This window comes from Diorhabda sublineata, chromosome 1 (assembly GCF_026230105.1).
Source record: "Diorhabda sublineata isolate icDioSubl1.1 chromosome 1, icDioSubl1.1, whole genome shotgun sequence".
In the NCBI taxonomy this organism is placed as follows: Eukaryota; Metazoa; Arthropoda; class Insecta; order Coleoptera; family Chrysomelidae; genus Diorhabda; species Diorhabda sublineata.
The window spans coordinates 10,145,835-10,166,462 of NC_079474.1; the positions used below are offsets into that span (position 1 = coordinate 10,145,835).

The 20,628-nt window shown below is 30.6% G+C and overlaps 1 protein-coding gene across 1 annotated transcript; it reads right to left on the minus strand.

Annotated features, from left to right (window-relative positions):
• Positions 1–2,701: 2,701 nt before the first annotated feature.
• On the minus strand, positions 2,702–20,515 carry LOC130440838 (choline/ethanolamine kinase). Its single transcript, XM_056774202.1, has 6 exons — positions 20,242–20,515; positions 19,921–20,036; positions 16,089–16,413; positions 8,004–8,283; positions 3,489–3,784; positions 2,702–3,430 (listed from the first exon to the last, which is right to left on the minus strand). Exons 1-6 carry the CDS (start codon positions 20,266–20,268, stop codon positions 3,341–3,343), a joined length of 1,134 nt encoding a protein of 377 aa, XP_056630180.1. The 5' UTR covers positions 20,269–20,515; the 3' UTR covers positions 2,702–3,340.
• Between the last annotated feature and the right edge of the window lie 113 nt (positions 20,516–20,628).

Below are 20,628 nucleotides of genomic sequence, written 5' to 3' on the forward strand. Positions count from 1 at the left end.
CGTTGTTTTAGACCAATTTTGGGAAATTCGATTATATTTTAGCACAATCTACTTCAAAGATGTCGTATTTCAATACACTATCGATATTTTGACAAACTGTTAACTTCAATCGATTTTACACGCTTCAGAATGATTTTTTATCCAATATTTATAGTTTTCTAAACCATTTATGAAATAATCAGTTCCAGAATTATAAATATGCGTAGTTTTTTGCCATCTAACTCAAAAACATTGTACTTCTTAACATAATCGATTTTTACGCAAAAAAATCATCGATTTCAAGAACTGTCAAAGTCACATTGATTCTGCGCATTCCAAAAATGTTTTTTAGAGAAATTCTCCACATCCAATTCATTTTAATGGTGTTAAATTCGATTTAAAAGAAAATTATTTACTTTCAAACGATTATTGGTAATATAGTTTTCGATACTATTGAAGTCATATTTAAAAATATCGATTATACTTTAGCACTATCTAATTGAAATTTTATTTCAGCACACTATCGATTTTTTCAGAAACTTTGTTTAAATCGATTTTACATGTTTCAAAACCGTTTTTTAATATTTTTCTAAATAATTTGTGAAATATTCAGTTACAGACTTATAAATAGGTGTAGTTATTTCCATCTAAATGCATTGTACTCCTTTACATAATCGATTTTAAGAACTGTCAATGTCAAAAAAGTTTTTCATAAAAGTTTTCATTCTGTGACCTGTCATCCCAAATCCTATATGTTGTATATCATCACATTATCAATTTTGAGTAAATATGTGTCCAATGTTCAAACCATTTTCACTCTTTTTTTATCGTTTTTATAAAAAAATTCAGTTTTTGTGTCACGAATTCCTATAGTCATCGAAATCAAAGGTTGTAATTTACTACGAACTATTGATTTAAAAGAAAACCATTCACTATTTAACGATTATTCGTGATACAGTCTTCAATACTTTCAAAGTCATACTGGAAAAAGTCGATTATACTTCAGCACAATCTAAGTCAAAAATGTCGTATTTTAATACACTAATGGTTTTATGACCAACTGTTAACTTTCAATCGATTCTACTCGCTTCAAAACCATTTTTTTCATATTTACAGCTTTTTAAACCTTTTTGTGAAATATTCAGTTTCATACTTATAAATGAGTATTTCAATGCCATCGAACTCAAACGAATTCAATTGTTTAAAATAATCGATTATACGAATAATCGATTTTGAGAACTGTCAAAGTCATGTAGATTTTGCTCACTACTTGTATTTGTTGAATTTCATTGCATTATCAATTTTAAGAAAAACCGTCCATATCCAATTCATTTTAATGCATGTTGAAATAATTTTCAACCATCCTCATTTTTTCCATTGTTTTTATACAAAAATTCAGTTTTTGTATTACGAATTTCTATACTTTAGCGCCATCTAAATCTTTCGTGAAATATTCAGTTCCAGACTTATAAACAGGCATTTCATTACCATCGAAGTCAAAAGGATTCTACTGTTTAAAATAATCGATTATACAAATAATCGAATTCAAAAAAACTGTCAAAGTTATGTAAACTTTGCCAACTATTCTATACTTGTATTTCATTATATTTTCAATTTTAAGAAAAAATGTACACATCCAATTCATTTCAATGCATGTTAAAATCATTTTTAACCATTTTCTCCATCTTTTTTTATATTTTTTATAAAAAAATTTAGTTTTTGTTTGTTTTAATTTAAAAATTTAAAAGAACACCATTAACTGTTAAACGATTATTGTTAATACAGTTTCCGATACTTCCAAAGTCATATTTGAAAAAATCGATAAAACTTTAGTACCATCTAATTCAAATATGTAATATTGAAATACACTTAGGATTTTATGGCTAACTGTTAACTTTCAATCGATTTTACTCGCTTCAAAACGATTTTTTTCAATTTTCACAGGTTTCTAAGCCTTTTTGTGAAATATTCAGTTTTATACTTATAAATAGACATTTCATTACCATCGAACTGAAATGATAAAATAATAGATTATACGAATAACCGATTTTGCGGACTATTCTGTACTTGTATTTGTTGAATTATGAATTTTAAGAAAAACTGTCCATATCCAATTCATTTTTTACAACTTACAATAATGTTTAACCATTGCCACTCTTTTTGGTTTTTATAGGGAATTTAATTCTTATATTTGTAAAGGTTTTTGGTTTTAGGTTGTTTCTGTTTTAAAATTGGTTTTTTTTAATAATTTTTGAAAGATAAATATATTTAACGTTTCAACTTTTTAGTGTATTTCTATACTTCAGCACCATCTAATTGAAAGGCGTTGTATTTAATCATGCTATCGATTTCAAGCAAAATTTCTAATTGATTTTTTAGCATTGTTTTTTTTTTTAATTTCATACTAAAAAAATTATTTTTATTTTAAACTTTTGAAAATTGTGATAGATACAAATTTTTCTTATAAAAATCTCGAAATTTGCTCAAATTAGTTTTCCAATTCCATAGTATATGTTACTGGGTAACTCCAAAACTAATTGCTAATACAATATTATTTTAATTTTTTTATGTAGGTAAAGATAATTTGATAAAAACTGAAAGTAGTCGATACGTCAAATTTTTACCTATCTTAAAAGCTAATACAAATCAGAGAAGACCTAAAATCGAGACGATTTAGAAATATAAACAAATATGAAAGGTTTAAGAAATAAGAAATAAAAGATAATTCGTTATTCCATTTATTTATATCCAAAAAAAAATGAATCAAATTTTGTTAAAGTTAAATAAATATTAAAAAAAAGACATGTTTAATAATGTAATGCAAATTTATGCATTTTAATTCCTTTTATTTACACACATATATTTATATATAAACATATATTTTCCTTAAATAAAATTCAGTCTCGAATACAATAAGCACATTTCATCAAGATCTAAGAAAATTTAATAACTAAAAAAATATATAACAATAAAAAAATATAAAAACAAATATTCAATTAAGTCTAACCAGTATTCCATCTCATAATTTTACAGAGTAATTCAAAAATATGGAAAAAAATATTTCATATCACAAAATTCCATTGGTTCCAGATTATAATAAAGAGAATTTCTTCAACGTCCCCCGTATGAATTAAATTGGAAAAAATTTTTCGGCACCAAAAATCTCAGTAAAAGACCATTTTGGGTTACTCTGTCAGATATAACATCGATAGAGGTTCTGGATTTAATTCAATTGTGATTTTATTATCCTCAATAAAAAATTCCGCTTCTCAATTTCTTTCTTCATAGAATCACAGTTACGATTTTTTTTTCTTCGAAAATTTCTTCCCACTAACAAAACGATATTCTATTTTATCTAAATTTAATCGTCCATTTTCCTTTTTTGTTGGAATTTACTCGACAACTTCTGCTTCAACTGAAAGTAACTGGACAATCTACAATTCGCATATTCCTACAATAAAAAAAAATTAATAACAAAATAATTATTATAATTAATAGAATATACTCACCCAATAACCGAAGGGGATGTTGGATGTTTCGGCGTTTATTAGCGCCCATACTCCCCAAAATAAATGAGAAGCCATAGTGAAAACTTCGACTTCCCTTAAAACTTTTTTGGGATTTTCTCGAGAACCGATTTCGCGCAAATAGGCTCTGATGAAGCTCAATCGTTGTTTTTCTGTCGGATATCTATTCCAATCTTCTTCAAAGAATGGATGTTTGGAGTATTTGTAATCGTATACCCATTCGGCAAAATGGTTTGCTATATCAAACGATCTGTAGTTGTACGAACAATATTCGAAATCTAACATAAAAAAGACATTAATTAATTTTTCACATTATGATTCTTTATTTTATATTCAAAAATTATTCTATTATTCATTTTATCTTTTATCCATATAATTTAGTTGTTTTTTCTTAATTTGTATTGTTCGTTTTGGGAGAAGAAATTGGAGGCAGTTTGGCGAGGAACAACGTCTCGAAAAAGTCTTAGCCAAAACTTATTTGAAAAACCAAGCGAGAAATGCGGCAACAATGGGCAAAAAGTGTAAAGATACTTTCAAAGACTCACTTTCCCGGCTTAGAAGTCATTAAAAATGCTGAAAACCTGAACTTACTGAGAGAAGGAATGAATGTTCTTAACAGGAGAAGCAACATTCTGGAACAAATAATCTTTTCAATAAACATTAGCAAGTGGACGATTGGGAGCTTCAACCCCTATAAATCACCTGGCAAAGATGACAGCCATGGTGCAGAAAAACTTTGAAATAATAAAGAAACACCTTCAGAATCTTTTTGATTGTAGGTTATATATCCACAAAACGGCGAGAGGCAAAATTAGTATTTATACCTAAAACGGGCTGAAGACAAGAAGATCAAGATCACCTCGTGTGAAGGTATAATCTCTGCCTTAATGCAAACGGCCCTAAACACAATCAAAATGATGAAGTGATGAAGAGCAACTCTCGATCAACCCCAGTAAAAAATCAATAGGCTCATTTACAAGGAGAAGGAAGGCATATATGAGCGCACCTATCTTTAATGAAACTAAATCAATACTTTCCAATGAAGCTAAATATCAAGGAGTCATCCTTAATAAAACACTTAATTTGAACAATCCCCTCCACAAGGTAATTGCAAAAGCTACTGTGGTTATATGAATCTGTCGCAAGGTTGTTGGCAAGGCATGGGGCCTAAAGCCTGAAATGGTATTCTGGACATACCAAACAGTCATCAAAACCTTGATCACATATGCAGCGATTGTTTGGTGATCGAAAACTGTTTAAAAAAACTGAACAATATTCTATTTAGGTATTACAGAGTCAATGTCAACCTGTCCTACAACAGCATTAGAGGCGCTACTGAACCTGCCTCTACTGAACATTTAGCGACGCCCACAGGCAACTCCAGACAGTAAAACTAGAGCCAGGAAATCTGATACATCACCTAAGGATTTCAGAGCTAATAAAGTCGTGACAAACCAATGGACCAAATGCATAACATGTTAGACAAAGATCTTCCGCAAGCTCGAATGTATACACAGATAATTCGAAGCTAGCGTAAGGAACTAGACTGGACGTTTCTGAACCAAAATCTTATACCTCTAGGAACAACATTAACCATTTTTCAGGTAGAGTTAATAGCAATAAACAAATGCACTCAGGAGTGTTTGTATAGAAACCTCTCTAAAAAACACAAGTGGCCTTGAAGGTCCTGAAAGCTATTGAGAGCACATCCAAACTTTTATAGGATTGTGAACAAATTCTAAAAGCATTAGCTAACGAAAACAAAGTAACCCTAATATGCCTTCCAGGCCATCAAAGCCTACCAGGAAATGAGGAAGTAGACAGCCTTTTGCAAAAAACTATTCAAAACCCTACTGTGGCCCCACGAGATGGCACATAAAAAACGAACTGAACAAATTGCTACAGAATCAGACGGAACCTTACTAGAAAAACACTCCAGGCCTAAGGTAACCCCAAAAGTTTCATAACCATATCAGCTAAGAAGTCGTGATGACATGAAACTGTTAGTCGGTCTTCTGACAGGTAAGTGCTTTGTCAAATACCACATTGGATAATGGGCATGACAGAGGACGACTGTGAGTAAGCCGTTGAAACAGCAGAACATCTACTTTGCGAATGTCCTACCCATTTCACTAAAAGGTTTAAGTATCTCCAAGCACTAGCACCTAGGAATGTGGGACACAAGAGCCCCAAACAATTGCTTTTGGAAGGATTCTAGGTTTTATGAAATCAAAATAATAAGGTGTGGAGTGTTGTAGATAATATCTTCTAGGTATAGGTGCAGAGTAATTAAAAAAAATATTTAAAATTATTTCAGGATTCACTTTGTCTTTTTTCTATATAATTTAGTTATTTTTTCTCAACTCACTTCTCAGTATTGTTTGTAAGTTGAAACAAATCCTAAAAATGATTCCAGTTTTTGCAAAAATTCCAATTTCAAAATACATATATATTTTTTTAATGAAATTATTGACTAGAGAATTCATTCGAGTTTAAGTTCATTATAACAAACAATATTTATCACTACACACCAAATGAAAATAATTTTAATGATGTTTTTCCGCTCATTTATTTCAAAATATGATAATGGCGTCTAGTAATCGAATAATTAAAAAAAAAACATTTATAATGAGGAATAACCAATGGAAATAAACAAAAACCTACTTCTGAAGAAATGTTTACACTTTCGTTGTGAGTTTTAAATAACATTCTAATACGTATACTACATATCAAAAGTTTTTTCCCACACTATAGTTTACATCATACATAACAAATAAAAACAATACGATCGATTTTGATATTTTAAACATTGGAATATATTACCAAACTGTACTAACTCTAATATATTGCGAGCTTATACTTATTTATTCATCGTCTGGGAAATAATTAAAATTTGCGGCGGTTTTAAATTTTGTTAATTCTTGTAAACACATCAAATTACTGAGTTTCAAAATTCAATATTCATTCTGAATATTGAATATCGAGCTTTCGAATACTTATGTATTTACTGTCTGGGAAATAATTGGTAAAAAATAGCGGCGTTTTATAATTAATTATCTCTTTAAAAAACATTAAATTCATCGATGTCAAAAATCAATGTACAAAATGATTTGTTATAAATAATCAATAACATTAATATCAATGTGACAATTTGAATATCGATTTTTGTCATCGACGAATTTAATGTTTTTTAAAAGAAATAGTCAAGTTTAAAACACTGCGAATCTTGACTAATTATTTATCAGACAATTAATAGATAAGTATTCGAAAGCTCGGAATATATTAGGATTAGTACAATATGTATTTTGTCATTTTCCCACTACTAAAACATTCATAATCTAACTGGCAAAGACCATTCCAATTCATACGAGAATATAAATATTAATAAAACTACAGTCTGTAATTTAAAATGTTTGATTCATCGATGTAACTCCCTTTTGATTTTATTATTTCAGTGAACAATTTTGGCATTCTCTGTTAACAATTTCGACAAATTATCTTTTCTCTGGATATTCCAAATATGAAGAATGGAATTATTATGAATAATTATTTTTAGTACCTTCTTTCTACCAAATACTCTTTGTACAGCTTCGAGGAATGCTTAGGATCGTTGTAATGCTGGAAGATGATTTTTCTGCCAATTATACGTTGGCCAGAACGTACTACATTGTTTCTTTCATCAAAATCTTTTTTTCCAAGTCTCCAGTCGTCCTTCCTCCAAAACATCTCCAAACCAACACCAAGCATTCGCTGTGTTTTGCAGTTGGAATTATTTATCTATATAACTGTTATTTTATTCACCTATGCACAAAAATGTTCCTACTGGAGCTAAAAGCTTCAAACTTTCATTCATCACTGCATCAAACTGTCTCCCACTTTTCTTTCCTTCAATTTTTATGTTCTTTAGACCACTTGCGACCTCTTAATTTTATTTTGACGTTTACAAAAAAGTTTCTCCACTGCCACCCTTCCAAAAACACCAGTTTTTCACTGTAGAAGTACTCACAGGCAGATCCCCAGATTCATGGATCTGAGCTGCTATCTGATCAATTGTGGTTTTTCGATACCACCCTGAACATTCCCTATCGACAAAGCTCCTGGTGGACGAAAATTTTTTTACGGTAAGTGAAGATACTTCTAATTCGGTGCAAAGGTACGGTTTCTTTTGCCTAAACTATTGCTATTATTGAACGTATTTCAACTGATAGTTATTTGGTTTTGCCAATTTTAAAACTGAATTTTTGAAAACTTCACAAAAAGATGTTTTGGTCCAAAAAGTATAAATCACAGCACGTTTTTGGGTCCCACTGGGACTAAACTACAATCATAAACACCGAAAAAATAATTTATAATTGAAGAATAGACACTAATCGATAAACTATAAACATACCCTCGTATAAAGAAAAATTTTGTAAAGTGTATTATTTTGAAATTTAATGATTGGATTGTGAGGTGAGCAAAAACTTTTGACCGGCAGTGTAATATCTCGACACTCACCAATAATAACTAGCCTGGGTTCATCATCGTTGTTATTTTGTTTATCGGATTCTATGGGAAGGAGTATATTTCCTTCCTGAAAATCGTTATGGCAAAAAACGACAGGACTATCTTCTGCTTCTAATTTAGTTTTCAACCAGTCGCATTCGCTTTTCAAATTAGTTTTTTCTAAAAGTATTTTAATCGATTGTGGCATGTTGTTAAGTTGCATGGTATCGAACGTACACAACCATCTATCGAGAGTATTCCATAGCCATTCAGGCGCTTTATGTAACGGAACCTGAAAATATTTACAGCAATTATTGAACTGTCTGTTTTCCTAAAAAAATATTTTAGCTGAAACAATATGTTTTCTGCAAAAAATTGTCATTCACCATTCATTTTAATATGTTTTTTAACCCATGGGCGATGTGGTGATTTCAAAAATTTTATTTTAATAGAAAATTTCTTGATTCTTTAATAAATTTTCAAATTTTGACTATGTATACTTCTCGTGTCGAAAGAAAAAACGATAAAATCGCAACAATTTTGGAATAATATTTTAAAATAAAATTATGTATACATAGTCACTATTTTTTCACCATATATAAATTAATCTACGTTATTAAAAATAATTTAATATACTCAAAATATTAAAAACGTTTGAAAGATGAAAAAAACAGTGCGTGATTTATTAAATCGCTTAAGGTCGTATCACACTGACCGGATAACAGGTCCGCCATTTTATACGATCGTTAATATAAATATATAAATGGAAATAATTGAAAAATGGTATTTAGTCACAGACTTAATAACACAAGAGACCAATTGTTTATATCCAAACTTTTATTTAATCTGCCAATCTCATGTGGATCAACAAGTTCTTTACTATGCCTACATTTTGAGGGGTGATAAAGCATGGAAGTAGATCTGAAAGGGATACTGTCAGTTTTTATCGAATTACGTCGTTCAAAACATAAACTAAGGAACATAGAAAACGATGGTTAGATGCTATAACTGCACCTATAAAGATCAACGGAAACATAAATAATCTTCGTTACGTAGATGATACCTTGGTAGTGGCCTGTAGCCTACCAGAACTTCAATCTCATATGCAAGTTATTGTAGAATATAGCGAGCAATTCGGCCTTTATATAAATATGTCCAAGACCAAACTATTGGTTTTCTCAAATACAAAGAAACGCCACTCTAAGACTCCATGGAGAGATCATTGAACAAGTGCCATCTCTAAGATACCTGGACACGCTCGTCAACCAACAATGCGGCACAAAACTCGAAATCAGATCAAGAATTGAGCAAGCGCGGAAAACTCTGAACAGCATGGGGACACTTCTGGCAAACCGCAACCTCAGCCCGGAACTCCGGACCAGAATGCTTCGCTGTTACATGTCTGTTCTTCTGTACGGATGCGTAAGTTGGCCATCGACGCGGCCACAGGGAAGAAAATTGATTGAAAACGCCTACAGGCGAATGCTGCGGATATCTTGGACGGAACATAAGACAAACATAGAGGTCCTACAGTAAATGGGTAAACTTCTCACGACAATCAAGGAGAGAAAGTTGCAGATACTGAAGGTAAACTGTCTCTGAAGACGATAACTTGCTTATAGAAATGGGCGTCAGACAGTGTAATTGTGAGTGTTGGTGTGGTGTAAACAGTGTGGTTAGTACTTAAGCTCAAGGTCAATGTCGACTACCTAGTGGAGAAGACGAGGAATACAAAAGAGCAATTAGAAGTAGTGAAGACACCGAAAAGAATCATAGCAAAGAAAGAAGAGGAGCCACTTATTATAATCTATTTTTTTAATGTTCGGAAAGGTTTGCGGTCAGGATTATGAACAGAAGAATTAGGTTCACGAGTTGAAGCACGTTGGAATTTTGAATATTCTAGAAGTTTCGGCGCCTCACAGTGTTATCGTGATTGTTGGTGCAGTGGTAGTGTAAACAGTGTGTTCAGTATGAATATCACCAACGGTTTTGTTATGCATGCCATGACGTCATTCAAGACTCCTTCAAGGTGAACGTCGACTACCTATTGAACAACAAGAGGAAGGTAGAAGAGCTACTGGAAGGTATCATCCTGGATCCTCCACATCACGGCCATATTTATCCCCCATAGTCTATTCTCGACATAAAGAGAGTTCTAACTAAATATTAAAAAAAGTTTTATTTTAGGAGAAATCAGTACAATACTGGCGGCATAAGAAGGTACGCATTTTGCAGCGTTGTCGTTGCCGGAAAGCAATTTTAAGCTGACAAGGATAGTCCTCTCCTTTTTGCACTCATTACTTGGTCACTAACAATGTTGGATCGCCTTCAGATCATTTTAGCATTTTATCAATGAGGTATTTTGGGTCTTGTGTTATTAGGTCTGTGAATTTAGTAGTAGAAGCAATATATTTCCGAACGTGCTTTTAATACACCACATATTATTTTTTACAAAACGCCATCAGAATTTTTCATAAAAATCTGATTTATTTACGTTTAATACCTATTTGTCGCTAAAATATATTAATGGGGGCAATGATGATGATATCTTGGGTGTTGGACACCTAAATAGTTAGTAAGTACCACTGAAAATGTCTTTAGAAAAAAAATGACATTTATGAACACGTCGAGAAATAATATTTAGAAATTGCTTGCTTATAAAATATTTTTCATATTTGGGGATCTGATAAATTTGTATAAAGTGTATGGAGGAATCGCGAATATTATACGAGGAAACGAAAACGTATAAAAATTATTAGATACTCTCAACAATTTATAGATTGTTTAAAGCGTCTGAAATTTTTAATGTACCTGTAGTATGATACTGAAAATTGTAGAAAAAAAATATGATGTAGATAAAAATTAGAAGGAAATTTACTTGTTTGGATAATGATTAATGATTGAAACGTAATTTCCGTGGCTTGTATTTTATATTAATTGAGGGGTTCCTCTAGTAATCGAAAAAATCGATTTTTGTTTTCATAAATCACCCGTAAAAAAATTATTGAAAATGCATTAAAAAACAGCGGAGGAGCTAGAGGACCCTTTTAATAATACTTATTTAATATAGTGATAACCTAATTGAGAGAAAAAAAATATATCTGTTGGAAATCGTAAGATGAAAATTAAAGATTTGTAGGTCGAGTTTCATAATTATTTTCATTAAATTATATATTTATAAATGTTAAAAGCAAATCGAAGGATGATTAACCGCAACTAAATAATATTCAAAACCTTGATTTTTATATTGATATTGATCAGAAACCAACCGGAAATTAATAAATCGTTGAAATAAAATTGTAAACAACAGAAAAATTTCCTCCCTTTTTTTTATCAAATTAATGATTTTGATAAGCTGTAAAATGCTCACACCACTTCTCGATAACGATGCTGAGTGTACATAAAAAAATGATTCGGCAAGGTCTAGTTATAAAAGATAATTCTGTATAGATAAAATTAATTTATTGGAGGTATTAAATAATTTTATTATCGTTATTCAAATAATTATTCGATTAAAATAAAGAAACGATGAAATTAATGTAAATGTTTCGTTATAATTAAAGTGTGAGCAGTTTACCACGATGTAATTAGTAAAATCAAGAAAGTTTCAAAAACATTTGTTTAAGGTATAAAAAAAAATAATGAAATGAAAAAGCAAAAAATAAAAACAATGACAAGGAAATGAACACTGTTTATACCTTATAATGAAAAATAAACCGTGACAAATAAGCAAAAAACATGTTGTTTTTAATCATTATTAATGATGATTTTCCCTACGGTTGTACGGATCCCATAGAATTTTTCAGCCCGTAGGGCCGCCTTTAGGGCACGCCATTGGCACGCAATGTGTGTCGCAATTCAATTTTTGCTAGAACATAACAATCACATACCACATATGTGTGATAGAATGGTAACAAAATATGTCAGCACATGGTTTTTCCTCTATTAGACACGTTCATGTCATAGGTCAGATCATCAAGCAAAACTTTCTAAATAAATGATCTAATCATCTGAATAGAAATTATTTTACATTAAATAATTACAACTTTTTCGTTTTGTTTAGCAACATATACAAGGAAAAAAAAGTAAGGGTGACTGCGCCAGCGCTTGGCAATGTATAGTTTTTTCCAATATCAATTTCAAAAGATTGTTATACGGGGAACAATTAATATTTCATAAATACGCACGGCACGCATACCAAATTAAGAAAAGGAAAATACCGTCAGTCCACGTGGACTCCTCATCTCCACTGTTTACCATCGAATCGTAAACACAAATGCATTTCTATTGACTGAATATGTTGGAAAGAATATGTCCGCCAGACAATCTGCGATAAACAGTGGCGTCGTTTGGTGAGATTCATTTAATTCATACATTTCTTTAAATAAATAGAAATATGGCGTTCTTTAGACCATAAGCGAATGAAGATGTGATCAGTCTCCAGAACTGAGTAAAGAAGTAGTTGAACTACTTGAGTTCTAGCAGCAGACCGCCAAGAGCTTTGGAAAAACTGTGTTGAACATGTTATCAAAGAAGATGTGTATTTGGTATCACCCTATTTACAACACTCAATAATTTATTCAAATGATGACCCTAATTCAGACGATTCTGACTACCATTATTATTTATAAAGATACTTTGGAATTGCAAAGATTTTTTTTATTATATTTTATTTGCAAAAAATTTAATTTTCCTTTATGGTATTTGTTTGAAATTTCGTTTTCCAGAAAAAAAAACGAATGGGGTGCAAAAGGAACTCAGTTCACGTGTGATACTCTGTTTAAACCAAACGCCCTTACAGGCAGGTACATTTTACTCGTCTATTTACGTTTTACAATTTAATATTCAGTTGTAGCAATTTAACGTTAATGATTGTTTTCTAAATTCCAAGTAGGACTACATGGAATTAAGTGCATCTGTCTAAATAACGGCGTATAATGCCGTCGATTTTATAACGATTCGATTGTGCCTTTTAACGTATACTTTCTCCTCTAAAGATTATTTTCTGTTCCCAGTCTTGAAAGAAAAGCACAGTTGCCAAAGATTTTACAAACAATAAAGAGGTGTTGTCGGCAGTTAATGGCTATTTGTAGGAGCTTGACGATTCTTATAAAAAGTGTATCGAAATTATTAATCATCGCTGGGAAAATATACGGAGATAAAAGAAGATCAATAAATATATATTTTTTTTTAATTTTTTTGTTGACTTACCACCAGCCTTAGGTAAATTTTGGGTTTTACAAGAAGCACAAACTGAGCTTTTATTCACGTAGCGATATACAGAACTTCTCAGTTATGAGAATCAGTTTTAGGTATGCCCAAATGAGCACCTAATTTATTGTCATGAAATAACTTTAATATGTCAATTCTGTTAGGGGTAGGAACGAAAATTTTCCAATTAGATAAGTTACTAGAAATTGGATCAGACGAGAAAATGATTGTTAACCTTAAATGTGGAGCAAGTATCTGGAGGATGGGACAAAGATCTCTGGTACAGGGATGGATAGAGAGACTCGCATGACCTGAAGCAGTAATTATTTAATTTCTCGGATAAGGTCGATAACAAACTAATTTCTTCAAAAACTCGAAGTTAGAATAAATAAATCCGAGGTGATTGATCAAAATGATCACCATTCACTTTTTGACAATAGCCGAGGCGATTGTTAAATTCTTGTACAACATTTTGTATGACCTCATGGGTTTTTTATCAATTCAATCAATTCGCTTTATTTTTATAGTAAATTGAAGAGAGAAATTAGTTAATTAAAAATAATTATGAGAAAAAACTAACAAGTTTTTTTTGGATAAATAATTTCAAGATGAATCAGAATTATAAAAATATTGAACTACAATTATAATATTGAACAATGTGATCTGAAATGTTCCAATTTGTATCAAACCACACCCAGTATTCCGTTAAAATGAGGAGCAATGATTATTTTCCATTCGAAAGTTCGATGGCTTTTATATAAATAAGATGTTCGGATGGAGTTTTTTTTCCTTATCTCTCATTGTATTTATATTTCTTTGTTGTATTAACAACGATTCAAACTATAAAAAATTCCATACTCTTCTAACAAAAATGGATAATATTTTGAAAAAAAGTTTCTAGGAAAAAAATTATTATAGATGAAATATTAAGGAAGTCACAAAAATTAGATTTTCCAAGAAACTAGACATTTTTTCGGTCAAAAATATATAAAATTTCATAGTTTTTCACATACTTTAAAAAAATTGACATGCTTTTATAAAAAATTCCATATTTCCAAAACCACGCGAGATATCGATATATTTTTGACATGAATCATTTGATAAAACGAGTTTCTTACCGACATTTAATATTGGATTACTCCAGTTGTGGAATGGCAACGTTGTAATACAAAAAAATTGTAAGAGAAACGCCCTCTCGTGATCATATAAAGCGAGTTATATAACAAAGTTAGAAGTTATGAACCAAAATTTTATATCAGGAAGTAAAAAAAATTCTTGCAGATTTCAAATGTCAAATTTCTGTGGAAAAGGGTTTTTTGATACGAGGGGTACGAAAAAAATATCAGTTGCTCAGAATAAAAATTATTATAGACGAAAAATTAAGGAAGTCACGTGAATTGGATGTAAGAAAAAGAATTATTAGAGGCAGAAAATTGAGGAAAACTTACGATTTTCCTGAAAACTAGACATTTGATCCCAAAACTAACGTTTTTGGGTTAGGTTAGGTTTTGGAAAACTATATGCAAAATTCAAAATGTTAAAAAAATCCAGAAATTAACAAAGAAAATTGACATGCTTGTTTAAAAAATTCTATATTTCCGAAGCTACTGGAGGTATCGACATATTTTTGACATGAATCGATTGAGGAAAAGAGTATATAACTGACAGTTGATATTGGATTCCCCCAATTTCAAATTTGTGAAAAATATACAGGATTAAATTTGGCGCACGTTTTATTTTTTTTTTTTTGAAAAATAACCACAGAGAAATTCATAGTATCTACAGTTGAGGAATGAATGGCAACGTTGTAATACAAAAAAATTGTAAGAGAAACGTTGGTAGTATCATAGAAAAAACACCACATCAATCTCGTGATCATACAAAGCGAGTTATATAACAAAAAGATAGAAGTTATGAAACAAAAATAGAAAAACATTTTTATTTCAAATCCTACTAAATTTTTGTAAAAATGTGTACGAGAAGTTACTCGAAAAAAAAACTATTATTGACGAAAAATTTATAAAATATGAAAACAAATCAAAAAAATATTTAAAAACAAAGAAATCTTTATTTTTTGGTGAATTTTCTAACACCCTGTAGGTCTACTACATTTAAGCTGCAGCCTGACGAATTTATTATCAAATTTCTGTCATTATAATATTTTTTGTAATACGAATCTTACGCAAAGAAAATTTTCAGAAACTCTTTTCTTCATTTACCATAATCAAAAATTCATTCATAGTTTTACTGATGATCTTTGACCGATTCTTTATTAAATTGTTTCTAGATTTGTTAAAAATAATGAAAAAAAGTCCGTTTCAAATATAGACAAATATTTTTATTAATAAATTTGTCAAATTTCGACTTATTTCAAAAAAAACGACAAATAAATAGTATCCAATTATCTTTATGAAAATAATCGATGAAAGAAATAAAAATAAGAGATCCACTTGATTTGAAAGACACGTAGTTCATTGCAGTCAAAATATATTTGAATAAAGACCGAAAAAATACCCGACATCATGAGGATTTAGCAAGAAAAACTGTGAAATAAATAAAAAGTAAAAATTCGTAGTTTAACAATCAATGATATTCTAATTTTTTCAAGGGAATTTAATATCTATATTTGAAACGTTCTTTAGCGAAATTAGTCGGATATTAACGAATCATTACATTTTAACCAACATTCTTTTTTTTATTTAAAAAAATAATCAAAAAGTATTAGATTCGTTAATTTCCAACACCCAAATTAGCATCTGAAATAACGTAACCATGGGCTGAACATAAACCAATTAAAAAAAAATTGAAAATATTTTTTACCTCCTCGTTTGATAAAAAAAAATCTAGAAAAGAAATATAATTAATTCAAACTATTCGAAAACTTACCTCCATCGAATGAATAGCCGCCATTTTTTTAGCTATTTGTACCGACAACCTTTCGTCTGATAATTCTTCAAGTAAAAGTGGTCTAGCATTGATGTACTGTTCGATTCTTCCGCCTGGAAAGATGCCGTGTAATTTCGGACCTAAATTCCTTTCAGATAATAAAGTAAAGATGACCGATTCGGTAATTAGAGCCTCGAGAGCACCTTCTCCATGAGTTTGGCCGTAAATTCGAATTAGTACGTCTTTGGGTTCGTTTTCTTGTTTGGATTCAGTCAATAAGCCGCCAGGAAGAGATACGTGGTACAGATGGTTAGAAAGACCTCCACTATATAACAAAGGGACGCCATTTTATAACTCAAAGTATTCTTCTTGCGACAAATACGAAATAATTTACATACTAAGCGATGTAGAAAATACATACAGTATTAATTAATTTATTAACGCGTATTCACTATTTAACACAAAAATCTCTCTGGTTGACAAAACAATATACGAGGTATTGGTATTAAGTAACAAAACTAGCGGTGCTAACAAGCCGTCAGTCCACGTGGACTCATCATCTCCACTGTTTACCAATGAAAACATCGATCGTAAACATAAATGCCTTTCTGTTGGCCGAAGTTGTCGGAAGGTGTATGTACACAATTTCTTTAAAATATTCCTGTCAGACAGTCTGCGATAAGCAGAAGCGTCGTTTGGTGAGATTCATTAAATTTACCTCTTTTGAAGCTTGCAGTCCAATTTTTCACGGTCACATACGAAGGACATTGATCACCAAGGGTATTAAGCATATCTTCGTAAATCTGCTTACCTCTTAATCCTTTTAAATACTATATTTGATGTATTGATGTATATATGTAAGTACTTGATGATGGCTCGATACTCCAATTTTTCGATTTTCACAATTTCGGTGGACATCTTTTTGCTTTTAATTTATTGCGTAACTCTGGTTTATTTTTTTGACGTCGAACTTTACCCTTACACTTCTAATAATTTATTGTTCGCTGCTATGGTAATATTTTGTTTATGCATGGAACTGGTCTAGGCTAACTAGATATCAACACATCCCCGTAAATTAAGGGGGATGGAGATTGTATTTTTCTGTTTTCAAGGAAGCAAAGTACAGAATACGCCGTCTGGGTCTGATAGACCCACGTGTCACATACTGACATCCTGACGAACGTGTCGCGTTACGGGTTAAAAGGGGCCTACCAGAAGCCAAACATTCATGAAAATCATAGCTATTCATTGTACATTAAGGAATATTTTTTCTAACTGATTTTCGTCCTCTGATATATTATTGTTTAGTGGTCAGAGTTTGGTATAAGTTTTCGTGTGGCATAAAAATTTTAAATGTTATTTACCAGTAAATTTATTGAAACAACATGGCAATCAATGTTTGTCGCGTCACCGTGTTTTTTAGTGGTTTAGTCGTTTTCAATATGGCCGCGAAGACGTTGAAGATGATTCACGTTCGGATCGCTTTCTCACGAATGAAAATATCGAAAAAGTCGGTAATCTTGTTCGATCTGACCGTCTGCTAAGTATTCGTGCAATTGTTGAATCTATAGGAATTGAAAAATGTATGTAAAAGTGGTACCTAAAATTTGAATCACGTTTGAACAAGGAGCTCGCAAAAATATTTGTATTGAAACTGTGAGTGAGACTTTCAAACTTATAAGAAAAGGCAATAACGTAAGGCGAATCAAATCTGCATTAAAAGGAACTGACAAAAATAGTGGAAGGATATGTATGTATGTTATATCACCAGTCTCGCTATTTAATAACCAACCCTCGTATTCTTTCTAGGAACGTCATTAATATTCGATGTTTTCCATCTCTTATTTTAAATTCCCACGTAATTCGACGCCTCTGTTTTTATCATTGTATTACGCGCGATATCTTTTTCAAAATATTATATATATTCCCATGAAATTGTTTACGCGTTTTAATGTTTCAGCATACCGAGAAAAGGTATTATTTAAATTGCGTCTCAAATAAATAATATCTCTATTTCGTGAAGGTTAATTCACAATTTTTATATAATATCAAAACAAATAATTAAAATTCCAGTAGTTGTGGAAAAGAATAATAAATTATTACGCAACTAGACCAAAACCAAACCAAATAAAACACATTTCAACTTGAATTTATCTAGATTAGAAGCTAAATCACACGTCAAAATTTATCTTTTGATAAACTGCATTTAGATAATTTTGGAAATTAATGTTGCTGTTCTATAAGTGATAATCGACCTTAATCGGCTGTTAATGGACAAGATCTGACAAAAGTAAACGCCAATTTACCTGAATATACATGAATCGATGTGATTCAATCTCAATCGACGTCAATAGACATCAGAAAACATCAATCAACATGAAGTCAGAATCGACCTCAATCAGCTTCACTGGATTGTTAATGGACAAGATTTAACAAAGGTAGGCGTAAATTCACCTGAATATAGAGGAATCGATGTGATTCAACCTCAATAGACATCAATCAACATGAAGTGACAATCGACCTCAATCATCTTCTATGGAATGTTAATGGACAAGATCTGACAAAAGTAAACGCCAATTCACCTGAATATACATGATTCGATGTGATTCAATCTCAATCGACGTCAATAGACATCAGAAGATATCAATCAACATGAAATGTTGTAACCTTCACCGAATTATTTATTAGTAATATTTATCTTTATTACTTTTTTGTGTACAAACATTTTTATCTGTCCTAAAAATGTTTAATGCAAACAAGTTTATTTTCCAACTAGTCTTATCAGTTTTCATTCTGTAAAACGAGGAATGTGTTGGAAAAAGATGTCGGATGCCAAAGTATGTTAACGTTTCAAATAAGACTATAAGGTTACTGTTTTCCAAAAATAACTCTCCAGACACGACGTCTATAAAAATATCAGATAACGAATAAAAGAAAAATATATACAGTAAACTGACGAAATGAAGAAGCATATTAGCTATTTTTGGATTTATGTTAATAGAACAATGACTTTTGACCATCAACAACCCACAAAAACAAACAAATATATAATCATTTACATGGGGTAAGGGATATTTTAGATTTGCCCTTAGTATAGGAAATTCAGAGCTCGATAAAAAACAGCTCTTGGGAGCACCAGGTTATAAGAAAACCCAATATCGAAAGATGAAGAAATTAACCTAGGAAAAATCTTTAATAGAAATTTGGGAAGAATTGTTCGGGACAGGGGATTGGCAAATAAGAGGAGAAAAACATGGAAATGACGAATGAGAGATCATTAGTCAGCATTTCTCCTCTAATAGTACAAATACAGTACTACGACACTTATTGATCACTTTTATCTTATCATTTACTATATAATCTATCTGGAATAATATAGATAAGAAATCAAAGCTCATAGTAAAGGTGAGAGTCATTCAAAAAAATGATAATAGATGTTTGTTTATTGCAAGAACATTGACCCAAATAGATATTTTATGTAATATATAAAATTTGCAATAAAATAAAATTTATCTGATTATACTGTTATCAAATTTTCACTATTTTTAACATAACTTAATTATACCTTTGCCTTTACTTCTATTATGAATTATTTTTGAAATTATATTAAGTATAATTTTAATACACCAGGTATACACGTATTAATAAGAACCACAAAATTTTTGTATTATTATTATTATTAAGAATATAATTTCGATAAGGAATATTTGAAAAGAAATAATCTAGAGTTCATTATTGTTTATTTAACATTTCAATGTATTAGATTTTTTTTCCCGAAATAAAATATTGTATTGATAATTTTAAGGAAAATTTTTAAAACTTTTTCACTTACCAGATATGTTTGAAACCGATATTGTTAGCAGTGACCTTTTTCCAAGCACCGTGAAGGTAATCTCTACATATCCTCGCCGTTAATTCTTTCATCTCGAAACAGTCTCCAGAAGCGGGCTTCAAAAATAAATCCAAACAAATTTTATAAGGAATTATTGGTGGTCTCATTATATCACATATTAATATAAAAGATATTAAATATTATAGGGAGTTTGCTATTGGCAAATGACAAATTGTAGTGAAACTAGATCGATATTTTTACGCAGACGTTATTGAAATACGGACATTATTAAAAAATATATTTTTTATTAATTAATTTTACCTTATTCTTTGGTACAATATCCATCATCTTAGAAATAATCACAGGGTAAAAGAAACTACTAAATCGTTCCTATTAATAATTGTTTGTTTTAAGTGGTAGAAGTTTTTCTTATCACAGAGTAAATTAATGTTATTTTAGCAAAAAAAATATATATAAATATTATATTCGAACGAGTTAAACACTTCTAATATCTCCAACTGCTCAAAATGGAATGTTTTTAATGCTAGTTTCTCGTGGAAGTGACGATCTCATATCAGGCGATTAAGAAAATAACAACGTTGCCATATCTATTTTATATTTACCAGCTAACATTTAATAAAATAAGTATATATGAATAAAAAACAAAATTTTTAGAAGTAAAGAGAAAAATAAGTGAACGTAATTACA